This window comes from Heterodontus francisci, chromosome 8, assembly GCF_036365525.1.
Source record: "Heterodontus francisci isolate sHetFra1 chromosome 8, sHetFra1.hap1, whole genome shotgun sequence".
NCBI classification, from domain to species: Eukaryota; Metazoa; Chordata; class Chondrichthyes; order Heterodontiformes; family Heterodontidae; genus Heterodontus; species Heterodontus francisci.
Window position 1 is genome coordinate 85,160,811 of NC_090378.1, and position 20,761 is coordinate 85,181,571.

Here is a 20,761-nt window from a genome sequence, read left to right on the forward strand (position 1 = left end):
TACCCAAACCCAACAGAATCACATCAGACCCGAGCCCGACACGGCCCAAGTCCTTCCATTTTTTCCTGCTCCCGACCCCACCACCGGAATGTTCACTTTACCTACCTTCCGATTCGTTTTTCACTTTTTCAGTTTGTGCAGATAAGCAACAAAAACTGTAATTGGACTTGAAAGGTTGTGTAAAAAGATGAAGCTGAGAGCCACAAAGTCAGTGATTGTTTGGTCATGAGTTAAACAGAAACCCATGACCCAGACAGGTTGTGCCACACTGTACCAGTATCTGTATTGCTTAAAATAAGCACAGCAATTGCCCAAAGGCTCAGAAAATATTATACATTACCTAGACTCCTGCTTTACAGGTTGAAATACTTACTGCAAGTTTATCCAGTGAGCAGCCGAGATGCAGAGACCAGGAAGGTCCTGAGTGATTAATTATTATAAAATATACAGTATTTATATAAAAAATATAAAATGATCACTGTCAGGACTCTAGTGTACATACATACAATACTGTACAGTGTAGTTAAGACCACAATCAGATCAGCCATGATCTTATTGAATGGTGGAGCAGGCTCAAGGGGACGAATGGCCTACTCCTGCTCCTATTTCTTATGATCTTATATAACCCAGTTTTACAAAAGGAAAATCCTGTTTGACAAATCTACTAAGTCTTTTGAGGGAGTAACCAGCAGGGTACATAAGGGGGAAACCTGTGGATGTAGTATATTTGAGTTTTCAGAAGGCATTTGATCAGGTGCCACATAAAAGGCAGTTACACGAAATTAGACCTCATGAGATTGGAAACAATATATTAGCATGGATCGAGGATTGGTAAATGAACAGGAAACAGTAGGTCATTTTCAGGACGGCAGGGTATAACTATTGGAGTGCCACAAGGATCAGTGCTTGGCCCTCAACGATTTACAATCTTTATCAATGATTTAGATGAAGGGAATGAATGTAATATATCCAAATTTGTTGCTAATACAAAGCTAGGTGGGAAAGTAAGCTGTGAGGAGGACGCAAAGAGGCTGCAAAGGGATATAGACCGGTTAAGTGATTTGCCAAGAAGGTGGCAGATGGGGTATAATGTGGGGCAATGTGGAATTATCCACTCTGGTAGGAAGAATGGAAAAGCAGAATATTATTTAAAAGGTGAGAGACTAGTTAATGTTGGTATTCGGGGATTTGGGTTTTCTTGTACACAAATCACAGTAAGTTAGCATGTAGGTACAGAAAGCAATTATGAAGGCAAATGGTACATTAGCTTTTTTTGCAAGGGGGTTGCAGTATGAGAGTAAGGAAGTCTTGCTGCGGCTTCGGTGAGGTTATACCTGGAGTACTATCTGCAGTTTTGCTCTCCTTACCTAAAGAAGGATATACTTGCCTTCAAGGGGGATCAACAAAGGTTCACTAGACTGATGCCATAGGGTTGACCCAAGAGTACAGCTTGAGCAGAATGGGCAAATATTCTCAGGAGTATAGAAGAATGAGAGGTGATCTCATCGAAACGCATAAAATTCTTAAACGGCTTAATGGGGGAGATGCTTAGAGGCTTTTACCCCTGACTGGAGAGTCTAGAACTAGGGTCTCAGTATAAAGGAGTGACCATTTAGGACTGAGATGAAGAGAAATTTCTTCACTCAGAGGGTTGTGAATCTTTGGAATTCTCTACTCCAGAGGGCTGTGGATGCTCAGTCGATGAGTATATTCAAGACTGAGATTGATAGAGTTTTGGGCACTAAGGGAATCAAGGGCTATGGTGATAAGGCTGGTAAGTAGAATTGATGCAGAAGATCAGTCATGATTCGACTGAATGGCGAAGCAGGCTTGAAGGGGGTAAAGCCTACTTCTGCTCCTATTTCTTATGTTCTTAAGTCACAAACCACCCTGACTTTGAAATATATCACTGTTTCTTCATCATCACTGGGTGAAAACCTTGGAACTCCCTACCTGACTGTGGGAGCACATGGACTGCAGTGGTTCAGTAGGGGGGCTCACCACCAACTTCTCAAGGGAAATTAGTGATGGATAATAAATACAAGCCTTGCCAGCGAGGCCCACATCCCATGAATAACTAAAGTAAAAATGCATAACAACCACTGATTCAAAATTTATGTTATTTAAGTAAATTTGGAATTGATGTTTCTTTTTACAAAACAAATAATAATCACAATATTTATAATGATATCTAAATCCTGTCAAGATTGTTTTTAACCATTCAGGAGCACAAAGGCGAATCTTACGACAAGTTTCAAATCCCATTTTATTAAATCTAACCTATCTGGGTCAAAATCCCCAGCAGTGATATTTTTGTCCAGGTAGTGACGCTGCTGCAGACTGCGGTGCTTGTCCTTAGCTGCAATGTAGCTCCTTTCTAGTTTGTCCTGGCCTTCTCTCAGTTCCTTAAGTTCCTAAGTGGAAATTCACAATTAAAAATTGCATGTATAATACAGAATACAGCTGTTATTTCCATTTACCAGTTATGTAACGTTGTTAGATTATGTCCTTAGGATGAAAGGTGTCTTACTATCTTGTCCCAACCTCACACCAAAAATTCTAGTATATAATATTGGGAATATTGTGGACTCTAACTCAAATCTTGTGGCTTTTTATTTTCTTTTGCTATGTTATCAGATAAAATAATACACATCAGTAGACCTGTTTGGTACTGTTTTGTCCATGTGCTTTAGCATGCACTGCTAAGAACAACTGTATTTTAAACAAAAGACCTTACCATTAAATTTAAATTCATATAAATATACTTGTAACTGAATTATAATTGTTTACTGTAACAATTAAATATACATTTATGATACATATAATATTGTAACGTGTATCTTATGAAGATATTGCGCCTGATTGTAACTGTATAAGTGGGTGGGTTTTGAATGAGTTAAAATCTCACCCATAAGTTCTGACATTTTACAAGGAATAGAAACATGAAGTAAAATTTTTTTTAAATGTTGTTTCAATAAGCAAGTTTCGGGAACTACCAAAACACATTTTTCCAACGCTGCTATATATGTAGGCATATTGAAAAGTGACTAGCAAGTATATTACCCATTGTACATCTTCTAGAGAAATTGATCTAGAATTAAGGCACTTCTGAAAGTCTTCAACCTAAAATGGAAACATTATCACCACAATAAATAAAGAAACTCAACAAACAGCAAATTACAATTTGTATATGTTTTGAAATATGTAAGATATTCTTCCTCAGAACAAATATTTGATATTTTCACATTACTGATACATTTTTATCATTACAAAATCTAACTCCACAACATTACCAAGGTAGTTTGCCATAAAACATTTTTGGCCATCTTAAAACCTCCATTCCAATATACTGAATACAGCTTTTTTGGGCAGGAAAATTACCCTGTCAATTTTAACTGCCCATGCACTCAGTTTCTGCCAGTTGGGTTGGGTGAAAATGATTGCAAAGAAATTTCAGGATGCAACAGCGAATGATACAACAAAAATATTAATTGCAGCTCATTGAATAGCAAGCACCTGAATTGGTCAAATAATCCCATTGCTTGAAGGACTACGTAAAAATTTCCCACATGTAACATGAAGAATAGGGAGTGTTGTTCAGAATCCACTTTCTCTACACAAAGGGCTGGATTTTATGTTGCTGAGGCCAAGTACGGTGGCAGCCGTAAAAGATGGCAGCCCGCACGTGTAGGTTTCACTCCACGGAGCCGCCACGATCTATACTAGGTGGCTCATTAACAAGTCTGGAGCAGACCCGGATGCACCCTCCCCCCCACCTCGATAGCATGGAGGGAGTAGGCGAGCCATCCCGTGCAAAGGCATCCAACGCCACTGCGCAGGCGCTATTTTTAAAGGGCTTAGAGCCCTTACTCACTGTTTAAATTATTAATGAGACAGTGAATGCGAACTTATTAAAAATATTTGCAGAGATATTCCCAGCCCCTCTCCCACGCCACTCCCAATAGCATTACATGTCATTCCTGCCCTTCCCCCCCGAAATACATACCTTGAATATATGACCGTCCCCCTCCCGGCAAAGTTCAGAACCTTTAACCTTTATCCCTTCCCATCACCCCCTAGACCAAGCAAGTAAATTTGACCCCACTCGGCCCCTCCTGCACTGATAAACTTACCCCCTCCCCCCCCCACCCCCACCCCCCCCACAGATGTCATGTCTCGTTTCCCCGGACAGGGATCTGAAGGCACATCAGTGCAGGCCGTCAGATGAAGATCGCAGCGGCACATCAGGAGGCGACGGGAAATTAATTAATGCAGGTAAGTTCATTATTTTACATATTTAGATTGAGGTCCCGTTGCTGAGTGCCGGGGGAGCGGTGGGGGCTGCCTTGAGGCCTCACCAACGCAAGTAGGATCGGGATGGGCTCTGCCAGCATCGAGGTCCGTGGCGGGCCTCATCCGGGGCAACCTTTATGCCCGGCGCCATGGCTCCCGACATTGAGGCCCCTATAAAATCCAGCCCAAAATGTCTGCTTTCTAAATGCCTCCAATCATCAGCTCCTAAGCATAAAATAAGGCTGAAAGAGGTGACAGGAATAGAGAGTAATTCAGTAGACTATATTTCTCCTTTAATATTTGAAAATGGAAAGCACTGTACTGAATAAAATAGACAGTCTTCTGTTCAAGACATGAATCCACCATAAAGAAGTAGAATCCTGCTCTATTTATATATAGAATTGACTGATACCTATCCATGTTATAAGCTTTAGTTAAATAATTATTGGAAAACTGGATTCTGAATTTTTGCTTTCTGCATTTTGTGCTTTAAAATCAAATACAAAGCGACCCAAGACTGTTATAATAATTGGAGTACATTTAAACATTTCATACTTGCTTTATTAGTTAACGTGAATACCTGTGTTATAGATGAAGTCAATTAATCAGAGACTTTTGGTGTTAGGTGATTAAATAATCAGCATAACTATCAGTAACATATTTTCCATCATGAAATATGCTATCTCATTTAAAGGAGCTTGTGCTGATGTCTCTTTTTATTTTCATTATCAGTATGCATCAGTTCACACGCTCATGCAAACTGATACTTCAATTCACCTACACTAACTTAGTTTGAACAAAGATGTTCTAAATACAGCACAGATAGTATTCTCACTGAACTTTGGTGTTGAATTTCTATTAACAAATAAACGATGAGCGTGTATATATTTCAAAGGCTATTCTATTGAATATCACAATAACAGAAAGGTATCACTGACTTTGTAAACCACTGTAGTGAATAAAACAGCAGTAACTAGAGCAAACAAAGCAACAAATTAAGAAAAGTCCAAAATTACTGATTGATTGTTTAAATATTTGATTGTTTAACCCATGTAAATGTGAACATGTTATGAAATCTGCTAAAACACAATTGTAAATTATTTTGGAGGTATATTGTTCCAGTCTGCAAGCAATTCCTTCTGGAAAAATATATAAAGGAATCAGCTATTGTAACCTGATGCCCATTGAAATTAAAGTCTTGTGCCTCACCCTACATTTAATGCAAAATATTCTCAATGAAATCTACTAGGCACTCATTGTGTATTTTACATTACAGGTCTTTCTTTCGGATGCTTGAGTATAATCGTGCCCACAAAATTGTAACAGAAAACGAATGATCCAATTCAGTTTAAATTTAATTAGCCATTTTTTGCATTAGCTTTATAAGTAACAATTAGTAATGTTCTCTAAATATGGCAGTCTACTCAGGAATTGCAGTTTTTAGTTTTAGAAAGTTTTAGTTATTTTGCTCCAACACTGACACATCGTTAGCTAAAGTGCCAAAATAAATGAAAATGTTCATCTACTATTGGTAAAACTCTCTCATTGGAAATCCATTCATCAGCCTCTACTTTGCTCCATCTACTGGGCATATAGTGAAACATGTTCTTGACTATTTTTGTAATAAATATTCCCGGATGAAACTGTAACAGTACAACAGATGCCACTATAGGTTGCTTCACATGAATTCATATAAAGAATTTTGGAAATGTTTTAAATAGAATTCTTAGGTTGGGGTGAAAAACAATCTTGTAGTTTGGAAAACTACAATTCCTAAGTAGCCTCTGTCATATTTAAACAACAGTAATTTGTCACAATCAAACATAGGTTCAGCATTTCTACTTGTGTTCTTAAATTACCTATTCACTGCTATGTGGAGTCAGTTATCCATTTTCTCAAATTACCCATTATTATACTTAAACTTGATTTATATAGAATTTGGAAAGTATCTTGTTCTAAGTCACTGGGGGGAATTTTATGCTCTCCCCTGCAGCAGGTTTGGAGGTAGGTAGAGCATAAAATCAGGTGGGGTGATAGTGGGGGGGGGGCCCTAATTAATACTAGAAGGTAGGATCAAAAGTAATTATCAACACATTAAAATCGGTGGCTATAGTTTATTTTAAGAAAGCTTCTTCTGCCCATCCCATTATTGTGATTGTTTTTCTCTTAATTTCTAAGGTTCCCTCTACTCCAGGCATCTATTACTGTCAGTCTAGAATTATTTAGTGGAAGAGGCATCATGGGTTACTTCTGTAAAGATTTTTTTTTAATTTAGCATTTTCATATGTAAATAATAGTAAAATATATTAACAAGTACATCAGTTATGAAATAGAATGTGGGTTTTTTTGTCCCAGATATGATTTGTTTTTAAATTTTCACCCTTCACAGCCCTGTCTCCGCCAAAATAAAGCTTGGGGTGGGAAGGCCGTTCACAGGCCTATGAACAGCCTTCCCGCCCCGCTGCCAATTGAAGCTCAACTGGGCAATTAATGCCCAATTAAGGGCCTCATCCCGCTGCCACCATTAGCCATGTGGCGGGTGGCCCTGTCCCGCATGGGAAGCACAGCACGAGAAAACATACGGGCAACTTCCCAAATCTGGGGTGGGGGGACTGCGGTGGAGGGGGGGGCCCTCATTAAAAGGCACAGTGCCTGAACGAGGGACCCAGCATCGGGAAAGGGGGGTCCCACGAAGAGTCACCCCCTGCCCTTGCTAACAACCCCCCTACACCCCCGCTCCACAACAAGCGCGACCGCAAGAGACCCTTGCAAACCCTGATCTACCTGTGTCCTGGGCCCAGTGATGATCCTGGGCCTTGGGTAGGTGCTCCACAGACAGCAGGACTCTGATTGGCTGGTAGGTCTCCAAGGGTGGGACTTCCCGCACCAAGGTCCTTGATCCCATGGAAGGTCTGCCGCTGTCCACTTAATTGCCTAATTGGCACGAGATTCAGCGGGCCTTCCACAGACAAGGTGACGTGAGGTTCTCGGCGTCATTTTGTTCTGGACGTTGAGACTCCTGCCGCCAGCAAAAATCCCAGCCATTATGTTTAGTGCCTTCTTCTAATTCTATACATGTAACTACTGCTATAGTAGTTTACATGGTTATATTTCAGTCAGATAATTACCTGATGTTTAAAATATTCAATGTGTTTATTTAGCTTCCGAGCCATTTGGTCTGCTTCTGTTGCCTTGTAAACCTCAGTAATGGGCTGGCAAGAAGCTGGTGTGGTTCCAGCAGAAGCAACTGAAAATGACATAGGACAGTTGTTATATGCCGATTCTGCAGAAAACAAAAATACTAATTTCAGTTAATGTCACATTTAACATTTTTATAATACTTAAGCTCATAATTTACTAAGATGTGCTGAAAATGGCAAGTTTGCAATTCTTTAATGTATGTTTAATTCACCACGAAGACAGATTATGTTGAACACAATGACTATACACCAAATTGATATGGCATGCAATATAAAACTCCTTACATTGCCCCACCTTTGTTTTCCAACCTTAGGGTCTGTGTGTCATTTTTAACTTGTATGTGTCAGTATCTAGGGCTGTGAAGGGTGAAAATTTAAAAACAATTCATATCAAGGACAAAAAAAAACATTCTATTTCATGACTGATGTACTTGTTCATATATTTTACTATTATTTACATATGAAAATGCTAAATTTAAAAAAAAATCTTTCCAGAAGTAACCCATGATGCTTTTGTGCCTCTTCCACTGAATAATTCTAGATTGACAGTAATAGATAGCTGGAGTAGAGGGAACCTTAGACAATAAGAGAAAAAAAGATCACAATAATGGGATGGGCAGAAGAAACTTTTTAAAATAAACTATAGCCACTGATTGTAATGTGTTGATAATTACTTTTGATCCTACTTTCTAATATGAATAGAAAAATAATAGTTACTAAGCATATCACTCATAACATCTGTGATGCTTAAGACTTGGGATATAATCTTGCTAGATAGAACAGCCCATCTGCAAATAAAAGGGTTTTTGATCTCATGAACAGCTATGGTACAGATTCCTGGAGTCTCAGTGTTATTACTTCATATTAAGGGCATCTAAGACAACGGTATTTCAAAGAATACTTCAAAATATGTATTGTGACTTCAGTTTCCAATTTTTAAAAATGTTTATATTTATTATTTCACTCTTGAGAGGCCAAGATACTGGCACGTATCAGTTAAAAATGTCATCTGCATGACTGTGCAAAAGGATTCAGCCAATCTGAATAGTAAATGGCTAACTAGCAATGAACTGCCACAGTTAAGTTTGACCCAGCTGTACAGGATCTTTAAATAACCTTATACGTACAAGCCAGATTACATTCGTCACTTACAACAGCTCAAAGCTTTGCTATCACATGTGTGAAGCATACATGAGCATTTGTGGCGCAGTTCTAAATTTCAGGAAAAAGCAGCAAGTGTGAGCAGCATGCTTTAGTCAGTCGCCTACATATTGGGCTGAATAATGTTGAGGTCCCGATAATCGGGATCCGTTTTGGGGTGGGGGGGGGGGGGGGCGTGGGGAGTGGGGGCCAGAAGATTGTACCGGCAGCGCCACAAAACCAGACGTCGGGAGTGCTGAGCCCGATCTTCCCTGCAATAGCGAGGCTCCGTGGCAGCCTCCCCCCCTAACCCTGCCACTGGGCAACAGGACCCAACTTTGAAGATGTAAATTAAGAAAATGAATACACTTAAATAAAATGGTCAGCAATCTTGCCTCCTGCCCGGGATCTTATGAGTGGCAGCCGGCACTCACACGCCTTCACTGTCCCGTCCAGGGAAAGCGGACGCCACCGAGGTGGGGTGGGGAGGGTACGGGGTCAAATGTGCATTATTGGTGCAGGGGAGGGGCAAAGGGGGTGACCTCTGCACTTTGAACAGTTTTGGGGGGGGGGGGGGGGGGGGGGAGGGGGGGAATACTGGCGTATTATCTTGTGCAGCAGCGTGGTAGATCGTGATGGCATGGTGGTGTGCGGCCTGCATGTGCAGGCTGCCTTTTTTTTGCCCGCCATCGCTCCCAGCGGTTGGAGAATAAAATTCAGCCCATTATGTCTACTCTCCAGTGAAGACTACTAACTCAATCTTATTGGATGCGCTGGTGTAAGTAAATCTAAGACAGTTTCAATTAACTTTGCTTTTTCATAAAATTTAGGGATTCTTGAATACTGTTGAGCTGAGCTACCTTTTTTTGTAGATCTTTTTAGAAAGAGTGCTGCAAAATTTAAGTGAGATTTAAGTCATGATAATAAATTAATATTGTTAGTTTACTTGACATTGTAAAAATGTTAAGAACTAGGGAAAAAGATCAAAATAAAAATCTGAAAATTATTCAAAAAAAGTTTTGTAATCACAAGATAAAACAAAATAACCATTTGAATACAAAACCTGTTAATCTGCTTCCTCTCAGGTACACCTTTTCAATTACATTTACTAAGAATAAGTCCGAAAAGAAATATATACCAGTCTCTATTTTAGACGTTATTTGTTTACCTGAAGTGAAGAGTATAGCTGCATCAGAGGTAGATCCTGATTGAGCTTGGTGTCGCTGAGGACCAGTCAAAGTGGTTATTTGACAGCGTGATGACAAAATTCCAGATTGAATCATTTGATTTTGATTTGAATCAGAGGGTACAGATACCTAATAATAGAACGAAAGTTAAAATTAGTGTATGTTTTGTGCTAGCAATATTAAGCTTGTATTTACACTGCAGTTACTGGTCGAAAAACTGATAACTACAGTATCCCTGTGTTGTGAAAGTGGAGTTGCATGATACTTCCTTCTGAGAGTGGGGGCACGGTGAGGGTGGTATCTCATACAACTTCCCTCTGGATTTGAGGTAGATTCCAACTTCAGATTTATGCTGCAACTTTAGCATCTTGCTAAAATGCTAAAAATTGCTGTATTAACATACCATTACAGTAAACCAAACCCATTTTGAAATTGTCCCCGTGAAGTTTAAGTAAACTACATGTTAATTAGGGTGGAGAAATAAGATCAGCTATCTATGCTTCCATTAGGTCACTACATTAAACTGAGAAGCTTAGTGGATTAAAATTATATTAAACTTTCCTTATTTCTCAGATTTAAACCTTATTAGAACGAGAGCAACTAGACTGGCTTGATCTAAAACAGCAATAATCAAAAATTAAAACGGAAGCATATTCTACTGAATTGATCTACAATTTGCCAAGATATATATATTGAAATAATTGTGCATTTGTTGCCTTTTGTAACCTGATAGGCAAAGAGCTGAATGCAAGCCTGCAGCGACCATGGCTGAAGGAAGACACCAGGTGGCCCCACAGTTTAGCGATGCCTCCTTGGAGATTCTCCTCCAGGCTACAAGGTACTTTTCCCCAGCGATGGCAAGAAGAGGTCCTCCCACTGACCAAACAAGTCTGGATGGAAATCACAGAGGAGGTCAGCAGCCATGGCGTCACCCGCACCCCCCCCCCCCCCTCCTTCACCCTGTCAAAACATGGGTGCAGTGCCGCAAGAGGGTCAACGACCTCCTTCGTTCTGCCAAGGTGACTGCTCCATACCTCTCTTCTTTTTTGGGATTGCGTGTGGCTATGCAGGAGGAAGTGGGACATGGGGAGGGAGGAACCACAAAGGCTCTGGCAAAGGAGGATAGGCATCACCTCACCCTGACAGATGTATGGCTGCATCTCGGCCACAGGCCATCCTCTTTCAAATCCCACCCCCAATTAACTCTCGAGAGCTGAGAGGAGATGAGCTACTTAGAATAAGCCCAGTAGGGGACGAGGGGCTGCCACTAACAGAATTGTCATGTGGATCTCTGTAAGAAGTATGACTATGTCCCTCTTTCCACTTGCAGGACAAGAGGGCCCATAACAGCAGGGAGACATCGTGCTCTGGCGGCTTCATCCCCGACATCAAGCCTCTGTCCACGGCAGAGGAGAAGGCACATGAACTAGTGGGGACTGAGGCCAATTGCACAATAGAGAATGGTGAGACTAGAGTCTCTGCACAAGAGAGTCAGGTTGTCTTCCACCGACATACAGTTCACTTCTGGAAACCCACATCACGCATGGTTGGCATGATGAGATCTGTACATCCTAACCCACACGTTTGTGTTCTCTCATGGAGGTCGGCGTTCGCAGGGGACTCCAGTAGAAGGGGGACCTAATTCCACTTCTGAGAAGGATCCCGAGTGAGAGTGTTACGATCAAGTGAGGAGGGGTTGAAGGACTTCCCTCTTTTCCCTCTCCTTGAAAGACCACAACAGGTTTAATTCTCTCTCACTGGCCAATTCAGTAGGTGTTTGATTACTTACTTGCTATGATCATAACAAGAACCAATTGGACAGGTTTTCTTGAGTTAATAAAAAAAAGGTTAACTTTATTGTACTTAAACCGAACAATCATAAAATAATAAACAAGGCACCAACTTTCACTTACACACACACTAATAGGTTACAGAGTGGAGAAAGGTAGATTGGTTAGAGTCCATAACAAGAGGTATACAGTCTGTGGAGTATGGTGATTCGGCTGGCTTCTAGCTGAATTCAGTAGTCCTGAGGCATTTAGTTTGAAAAGGAAGATGACTGGTTCGGTTAGTCTCTTGGAGATAGCGATGTGGATGATTTCCTCCAACGGGGTTTCTGATTGTAGCCGGAGTATGCAAAGGTGGTCAGTCAATAAGCAGGATTTGAAAGCTTTCAGGCTGGAATGGAGAGAGAGACACAGAGAGAGAGACAGAGACAGAGAGAGAGAGACACAGAGAGAGAGAGAGAGAGAGACAGAGACAGAGAGAGACAGAGACAGACAGACAGAGAGAGAGACTGACACAGAGAGAGACTGAGACAGACAGAATGAGAAAGAGAGACACAGAGAGAGAGAGTGAGAGAGAGAGAAACCCCCACATAGGGTCTGCTCATGTCAGAGTCCAGTTGCTTCTCCTCTGCTGCAGAGAAAAACACCAGCTCAAAACCACAGATGGGGGGGACTCATCACATGATAGTCACTTAGTCATTCAAACATAGTAGTTAGCAGTATTTTTTCTTCTTTCTGACAGAACAGGTAGTTCCTTTAAACTTCCTGGGTCTTGGTTCTTGCTGGGGACCGAGCAGACATTCTGTCTCTCTCCTCACAGTCCTTTGCAATGTGGGAAACTAGGTGATCATCTTAAGCTGAAAGGATGACTTTGCTGGCAACTTGTCTTTTAAAAAATATAAATTCGTATCTCCAGTCAGTGGATGAAAGAAAATTATCATTCAACAAAACACATTGGTGTAACAGAGAATGTACCATCACATGAATCTCCTGCAACTTCCACCAGCTATCAGCTGGAGAATCAGGGTCACAAGCTGGTGTGAGCACCACACACGAGCCTAAGCAGCTGGCTGAGGCTGAGACAGCGAAGGCCACTGACAGTCAGACATCTGTGGGTGGCCAGGCCTATGCTGAGTCCCAGACACATGACTAGCCTCTGGTATCGACAGCAGAGGGCATGCTGGAGTTGCAGAGAGGGGTAAGGCAACATTTGGCAGAGATGCCAGTGGCAATGCGCAGCCATGAGCATACGACGGAGGAGTCCATCCATGCCATGAGTGCTGCCAAGTCTCAGACATGTGAGCTCATGGCTTCCTCTATTGAGAGGTTGGCAACCCTCATGGAGAGCCAGATCCCACAAATGCACACAGACGTGCACACCATCGCCTTGTCAGATCAGCTATGATCTTATTGAATGGCGGAGCAGGCTTGAGGGGCCGAATGGCCTACTCTTGCTCCGATTTCTTATGATCTTACGAGCTTGATGCAGCAGTGGCAAGGTGAGAGAAAGACGAGGCCCCTGGAGTCTTCTCAAGCTCCTCGTCCTTCTCTGGTCAGCAGGGAGTTTTAAGCGAGCCTTGAAAGGGAGGAGATGCTAACCTCCACAGCTGGGGGCTCCCCTCAGGGCTTGCTGAGTGTGGACTGTGGCTCCTCAGCCTCTCCAGCAGTGAGCCCAGCTCCAGTTGCCATGATACCCAAGGAGAGTCCAGCAACTATGCAGGAAGCCCTCAGGCAGCCGCAGCCTGATCAGCTGCCTGCCTCCAGCCCAGTTGCAAGCGCAGAGGTTACACCTCATAAAAGCACTTGTGAACATATAAAAAAAAACACTGAGAGACACTTGGGGGTTTCACAGGTGTTTGAGATTTGATTTTTTGTTTTCTCGTATAAAGTTTTTTTGTTCTTGAAATTACCTTTTGTTTTAGAAAATGAATACCCTATCGTGCCTGAATTGTGAGCTGCCGACTTCACCCTTGCCCCTTATTGGATGTCACCACAGGCAGAACCCTCATTTGATTAGTATCTCCCATGGGCCACAGTGTGTGGTTCAGATGGGCACTAGGCAGAGAAGACAAGTAGCAAGAAGGTGACAGACTGCATGCATTGAGGTGAGTCTTTATTGATTTTATTCTGAGAGGCCATCATGGTGGCTAGAAGCGGGTACATATGAGACTGTCTCTTGCCACTTTGGCCTGTCACTCAATGTGCCTGGCCACCAGTGCAAGAGGTTCAACATCCAGTGCTGTCTGCTCATCACGCTCCTCTGTGTCCTCCTCATTGGTGGAGAATTGGTTTTCAACAATGTCCTTGTCATGCAAATGCTATATTGTGCAGAGCTCAGCAGACCACCACGATACATGATAGGGCATACTGCAGGGCTCCACCAGATCGATCCAAGCACCAGAATTACATCTTCAGTAGCTCAGTGGCCTGCTCGATAGTCGCTCGGGTATTGCTGTGGCAAGTGTTGTACCTCTCATCCCCCCACAGGCATCAGTAACCATGTCTTCAATGGGTAGACCTTGACCATGGGAATCCAACCCTGAAGGGCTGTGGCACCTGGGACTGTCGAAGTATGGAGGCATCGTGGCTGCTTCCCGGAAAACGGCACACACCTGCAGGAAATGCTTTCAGTGGTCACAGACCAATTGAACACTGACGGAATGGAAGTCCTTCCTGTTGATGAAGGTGGCTGGCTGCTCTGTTGGAGCCTTGATGGTCATATGCATGCAATCTATCACACCTTGCACCTGGGGGAATCTAGCGATTGCCCTGAATTCGATTGCCTTCTTAGCTTGACTGTCAGGGTCAGTCCGGTAGCCCACATAGTTGCTGGCCCTCTCGAGCAGGGCATTGGTCACCTCCTTGATGCACTGGTGGAATGCTGCCTCAGAGATACCACATATCTCTCCAGTGGATCCTTGGACTGATTCAGATGTGTAAATGTTATATGCCATGGTGATCTTTAAGGCCACTGGCATAGGGTGACCACCAAATTCCATAGTTCGCAACTTGCCCTGCAGCAGATCATGTAAGTTGATGACGGCCTGACTGGAGGGCTGTAATTTTTTTTAGTTTAGTTTAGAGATACAGCACTGAAATAGGCCCTTCGGCCCACCGAGTCTGTGCCGACCATCAACCACCCATTTATACTAATCCTACACTAATTCCATATTCCTACCACATCCCCACCTGTCCCTATATTTTCCCTACCACCTAACTATACTAGGGACAATTGCTAATGGCCAATTTACCTATCAACCTGCAAGTCTTTGGCATGTGGGAGGAAACCAGAGCACCCGGAGGAAACCCACGCAGACACAGGGAGAACTTGCAAACTCCACACAGGCAGTACCCAGAATTGAACACGGGTCGCTGGAGCTGTGAGGCTGCAGTGATAACCACTGCGCCACTGTGCCGTAATCTTTGCTAACAATGCCACTCGAACATTTGGAGGTAGTTGACCTGTGTCCGATACATTCTCTGGCGCAGGTGGGCCCTTCTTGGCATGGCCGGCTGCTGTTGCTCTCATCGTGGAGGTTCATAGGCAGGCGAAGCTGCATCCTCGATCGGAGACGTGCATCATACCACGGAGGGTTTGTGAGACCCATGCCAGATGATCATTAGGCCTCCAGAGCACTGTCCTTGCTGAGATGAACCTGCCTTGGCAGTTTTTCCTTTGCTACTTCTCCCGGAAGACTCGCTAATGGCCCTCAGTGTCCATCTCGCTGATAGCCGATCCTCTTACCCAGCAGTATGGGCACCCGATACTGCCATCCAACAGTATGGGCACCAGGTACTGCCACCCAAAATCAAGCTCCCCCTTGCAGACCACCCAACACCCATCATTCCCTTGCAGATCACCCGACACCCAGTACCCACTTGCAGACCACCCGACACCCAGCCCATCCGGTACTGCCACCCGAGACCCAGCCCACCCATGCAGAGCACATAGCACTGCTGTCCGACAATGGCCCCCGCTCCCTCCCCTTTCCCCTATGTAGTGCTGGTCATGGCTGCCTCCCTGAGGTCTTGCCTCGGTGCCTCCAGCTTTCAATGACCAGGGTTCCGAAGGCGCGTGAGAGCCGCCTATCGTCCACTCAATTCCAAGCGCCCCATTGAATCGCTTTCAATTATATGAAAATGCATTAAAACTAACTGCTCTGCAATTTAAATTACACTCCTGTCACATCGGGGCGGCAACACCACCATGGTGCTTTCCCACTACTGACTAAACCCAGAACCAATATCAGGCTATCAGGTTTCCGGGCAAACACATCCGAGGCTATTCTCCAGCCCCACCATGTCTCCACTCCCGCTCCAAATGGCCTCACTAAATTCATTCTGTTGAATAAAGCCTTCATTCTTAATGTCATTAGAAAAGAACGTCACAATGTCACATTGAGGCAGTTCTACACACAATATTTATTTCTAGCTGCCTCTAATCAGCAATAAATAGTCTTACCAACTCAGAATTGTTAGTAAGTGTACAGTATATACAACACAAGGGTTATAAGACAATTCTGTACAACATACTTTCCTGTGATATCTAAGTTCATAAAATTGACAATGGAATCTAAAGTTCCAAAACAGACAACTTATAGGATGTTTGATGGAATTCATCCCGTGAGAAAGGGACCTAAAGACTCAAAGGTTGCCTGTGACTTTTCGGCATTGCCAAAACTATTAACATGTTTATAGATAGGTATTCTTATTACCAGAATATGGCCATAGCACCAATTGTTAACTACAAGAAGATACTTTCCATTTCAGTTCCTTTTCAAATGGGTAGTTAAAAATACATCTATTTCTAATTCCATTGAGTTACAAGATGAGAATGTAGATGAGACTATGGTAGCAAATTATTAAAAGTGCTCTAGTTTTAAAACATTAACTAAGACAGGTGTAGGAGCTGAATAAAGTAGAAGTTGTCTCCGGCCCACAGACTTAAATTATGCAAACTAAAGATCATAGAATAAATTCATTCATTCAGTGGTCTGCATCCCCCACACAAGTAGTTAAATTTGTCCCTTCATAGCCTGAATTATGGGTGGCAAATACCTTGCCACTTCAGTAACTCTTATCACACTTATCATCTAGCTGATACTACAATCTAGGAAAAACTGAATCAAGAATGAACTGAGACTGGGAATCTCAGTCTGTGATGCAGCTCATAACTATACTTTTTATCTTGGTGCATTTATTAGTGTAAAAAGCAAAAGACTTGATACTGATACTAAGGCACCTACCTTAGCACCAAACCGCAACTGATCAATGGTATTCTCAGCTTCTGCATACTTTATTAATAGCTTGTCAAACTCCTCCTAAGAACAGAGCATGAGAAAAAAATTATAAAGGCACAGCAGGTTTCTAAACACCTGTAGACAAAGAGATTCATTTGACATCAATATTTGCAATAACATAAGTGACAAATACTAATTATTGCAAAGTTTTAGTTTAGAATTCTGCAAAAGAAAACAGAAGACCTGCTACACGCACAACTTTATCCTATGTTCTCCGCATAGATTTACTGGAGCCAATTTTTACTCCATTCGCTGGGCAGGCATACAGTGATAGAACTCCAAAAATCACTGCAACTGAACTTACTGCCACATTCCCACTTCCAATTCAAACCAGTGCTGGAAATGGGTGTTCAGATCACCTGCCTCCTTATTAAGACATGCAAAGCACAGTCCTATGACGTACATAGGACCTCGATCCAATTTTCAGGAGTCAAAGGGCAGAGTGTTTGTGCAGCACAAGCTGGACCCACTGACACTGAGCATAAAGCAGCCCATCAGTCCTTGACTGACACAGGCCACTCCGGAAATCGAAGAGGTAATTATTCTGAATTATTTTGTGGGGCCAGGAGTATGAATGGTCGCCAAAAATTCTTTCGCACCACTCCTGGTTCTTTTGTGCTTTGTTTTGATCATATACTGTACTGTGTGTATTGGAGGACAATCAAACTCCAGCTTTGAGCCTGCATCATAAACTGCAAGAAAGAACCTCACATATTTCTCACAGTGGTTAGCACTGCAGCCTCACAGCTCCAGCGACCCGGGTTCAATTCTGGGTACTGCCTGTGTGGAGTTTGCAAGTTCTCGCTGTGTCTGCGTGGGTTTCCTCCGGGTGCTCCGGTTTCCTCCCACATGCCAAAAGACTTGCAGGTTGATAGGTAAATTGGCCATTATAAATTGTCCCGAGTATAGGTAGGTGGTAGGGGAATATAGAGACAGGTGGGGATGTGGTAGGAATATGGCATTAGTGTAGGATTAGTATAAATGGGTGGTTAATGGTCGGCACAGACTCGGTGGGCCGAAGGGCCTGTTTCAGTGCTGTATCTCTAAATAAATAAATAAAAGTAAACTTTGTCATTATTTGCCATTGTTTACCATTATCAGGTTTCCTTTTTGGCAGCAGGGGTATAATGACAGTGATAGGTAGATCCCATGAACGAATCGAATGATTTATCAACAAAATGAAACTTCACCACATAATCTGACAAACCATGGGATTCATTTACCTGAATGATACCAGAGAATATCATGCCTCTATTAATTAATTCTGTGCTCTTTAGCTTGCATAATTTAAGTCTGTGAATTGGAGTCAACTTCTACTTTATTCAGCTCCTACACCTGTCTTAGTTAGGCAAACACATGAAATAGATATAAATGTAGAAAAAGAGCAAAATGAATGAAAATCTCCATCAAGCACCCCTATCCAATTGATGGTGTAACCTCACACATTATTTACCATCTACTAACCACACTATCACAGTAAACATGGATTTGTTAAGGGAAGGTGGTGTCTGACTAACCTGATTGAATTTTTTGAGGAGGTAACAAGGAAGGCCGATAAGGGTAGTGCATTTGATATAGACTACATGGACTTTAGCAAGGCTTTTGGCAGACTGATCAGCAAATCAAAAGCTCGTGGGATCCAAGGGAAGGTGGCAAGTTGGATGCAAAATTGATTCTGTGGCAGGAAGCAAAGGATTATGGTCGACAAGTGTTTTTGTGACTGGAAGGCTGTTTCCATTGGGGTTCCACAGGGCTCAGTACTGGCCCCTTGCTGTTCGTGGTATACATCAATGATTTAGACTTACGTATAGGGGGCAGGATTAAGAATTTTACAAATGATACAAAAATTGGCCGTGTGATAGCTAGTGAGGAAGGAAGCTGCAGGAAGCTACCAATGGACTGGTCAGGTGGGCAGAAAAGTGGCAAATGGAATTCAATCCAGAGAAGTGTGAGGTAATACATTTGGGGAGGGCAAACAAGGCAAGGAATACACAATAGATGGTAGAATTCTGAAAACTGTAGCGGACTAGAAGGATCTTGGAGTATATGTTCACAGATCCCTGAAGGTAGTGGGATAGATAGATAGATAAGGTGATCAAGAAGGCATACGGGATATTTTACTGGTCAAAGCCGACAGTATAAGACCAGGGACATTGTGCTAGAATTGTATAAAACACTAGTTAGACGCAGCTAGAGTAATGCGTTCAATTCTGGTCACCACGTTACAGAAAGGATGTGATCACATTAGAGAGGATACAGAAGAGATTTACGAGTATGTTGCCAGGAATGGAGAATTTTAGCTATGAGGAAAGATTGGATAGGCTGGGTTTACTTTGGAACTAAGGAGACTGAGGGGAGATTTAACTGAAGTATGTAAAATTATAAGTGGCCTAGATAGAGGAATAGGAAAGACCTATTTCTGTTAGCAAAGAGGTCAATAACTGGTACAGAGATTTATGTTAGTTGGTGAAAGGATTAGAGGGGAGTTGAGGAGAAATTGTTTCATTTAGAGGGTGGTGGGTCTCTGGAACTCACTGCCTGAATGGGTGGTAGATGCAGAAACCATCACTGCATTTAAAAACACTTGGATATGCACTTGAGGCACCATAACCTGCAGGGCTATGGACCAAGAGCTTGAAGGTGGAATTTGACTGGATGCATCTCTTTCAGCTGGTAAAGGCATGATGGGTCAAATGGCCTCCTTCTGTGCCATAAATCTTTCTATGCTTCTGTCTACTGAAGAAAACAAAAAACAGAAAGCAGCCTTAGGCCAATTTAGCAAAAAGAAAAACCCTCTGGGAAATTTCTCTGTCTTCCTAGGGTAATCAAACAAGCTTCAGGAGCCCATGGTTGCTCATGCCTCAATAACCAATAATCTACCCCTATAAATGTCCTCTATCAGGAATTTGTCAAGTTCCTTTTCCAAGCATTACGGTGCTGCTACTTTCCGTACCAAATTTCTCAACAGTTTGTTTCAGAGGGTGATGACTCTCTCCAAAACCGGATTCTTTACCTATATAGGTTTTATCGCACAAATTCTTCCCTTATCAATTTAAAATATTCCTCCCGTCCTGCTTCATGTAAGTACACTATTTCACTCTTCCACTTTCTCCTTTCCCTCTCATCTGTTTTGACAATGCCATCTTCCGTACCAGCGCTTCCGATATGTCTTCCATTTTCCTCAACTGGTCGTTGTTGACAGGGAACTTGACTGTGTCCATCCCATTTCCCACAATTCTGCTCTCACTCCTTCCCCTCCCGTCCAGAACCACAAGAAGGTTCTTCTTTTCCTCACCTTCCACCTCACCAGCCTCAATTCAAAGGATCATCCTCTGCCATTTTCATCAACTCCACCGTGATGCCACCATTAAAGTTACCTTCCCCTCCCCTTTCAGCATCCCAAAGGGACTGTTCCCTCTGCAACACCATGGTCCACTCTTCAATCACCCTCAACAACACCTACCCTGCTCAAACATCTTTATATGTTAGCACAGGAGATGCAACACCTGCCCTTTTACCTCCTCCCTTCCCACCATCCAAGGTCCCCAAACACTCTTTTGAGGTGAACCAGCAATTTATTTGTACTCATTTCAATTTAGTATACTGGGGAGACCAAACGCAGATTGGGTGATTGCTTTGCAGAACACCTCCATTTAGCTCACGAGCGTGACCCCAAGGTTTCAGTCACCTGTCATTTTTATTCTCCCACTCCCACTCTGACCTCAGCCTCCTACACTGTTCTAATGAAGCTCAATGGAAGCTCAAGGAACAACACCTCATCTTCCTTCCGGAGTCAACAATGAGTTCAACAATTTCATGTCATAACCACTGCCCCCTTGGTTTAGACAGCAGCT

At 42.6% G+C, this 20,761-nt stretch overlaps 1 protein-coding gene across 8 annotated transcripts in view; it reads right to left on the bottom strand.

Annotated features, from left to right (window-relative positions):
- LOC137372989 (serine-rich adhesin for platelets-like) overlaps positions 1–20,761 on the bottom strand; it is a 77,294-nt gene that overhangs the window by 32,568 nt on the left and 23,965 nt on the right. For 7 of the 8 annotated variants that reach the window (XM_068037580.1, XM_068037581.1, XM_068037583.1 and 4 more), the window contains 5 exons: positions 16,854–16,928; positions 9,802–9,949; positions 7,422–7,576; positions 3,064–3,123; positions 2,281–2,414 (listed from right to left, as the gene is read on the bottom strand). In XM_068037580.1, coding sequence (XP_067893681.1) covers positions 2,281–2,414; positions 3,064–3,123; positions 7,422–7,576; positions 9,802–9,949; positions 16,854–16,928 — 572 coding nt within the window. The remainder of the gene's footprint in view (positions 1–2,280; positions 2,415–3,063; positions 3,124–7,421; positions 7,577–9,801; positions 9,950–16,853; positions 16,929–20,761) is intronic. The other variant, XM_068037584.1, reaches the window with a different exon arrangement.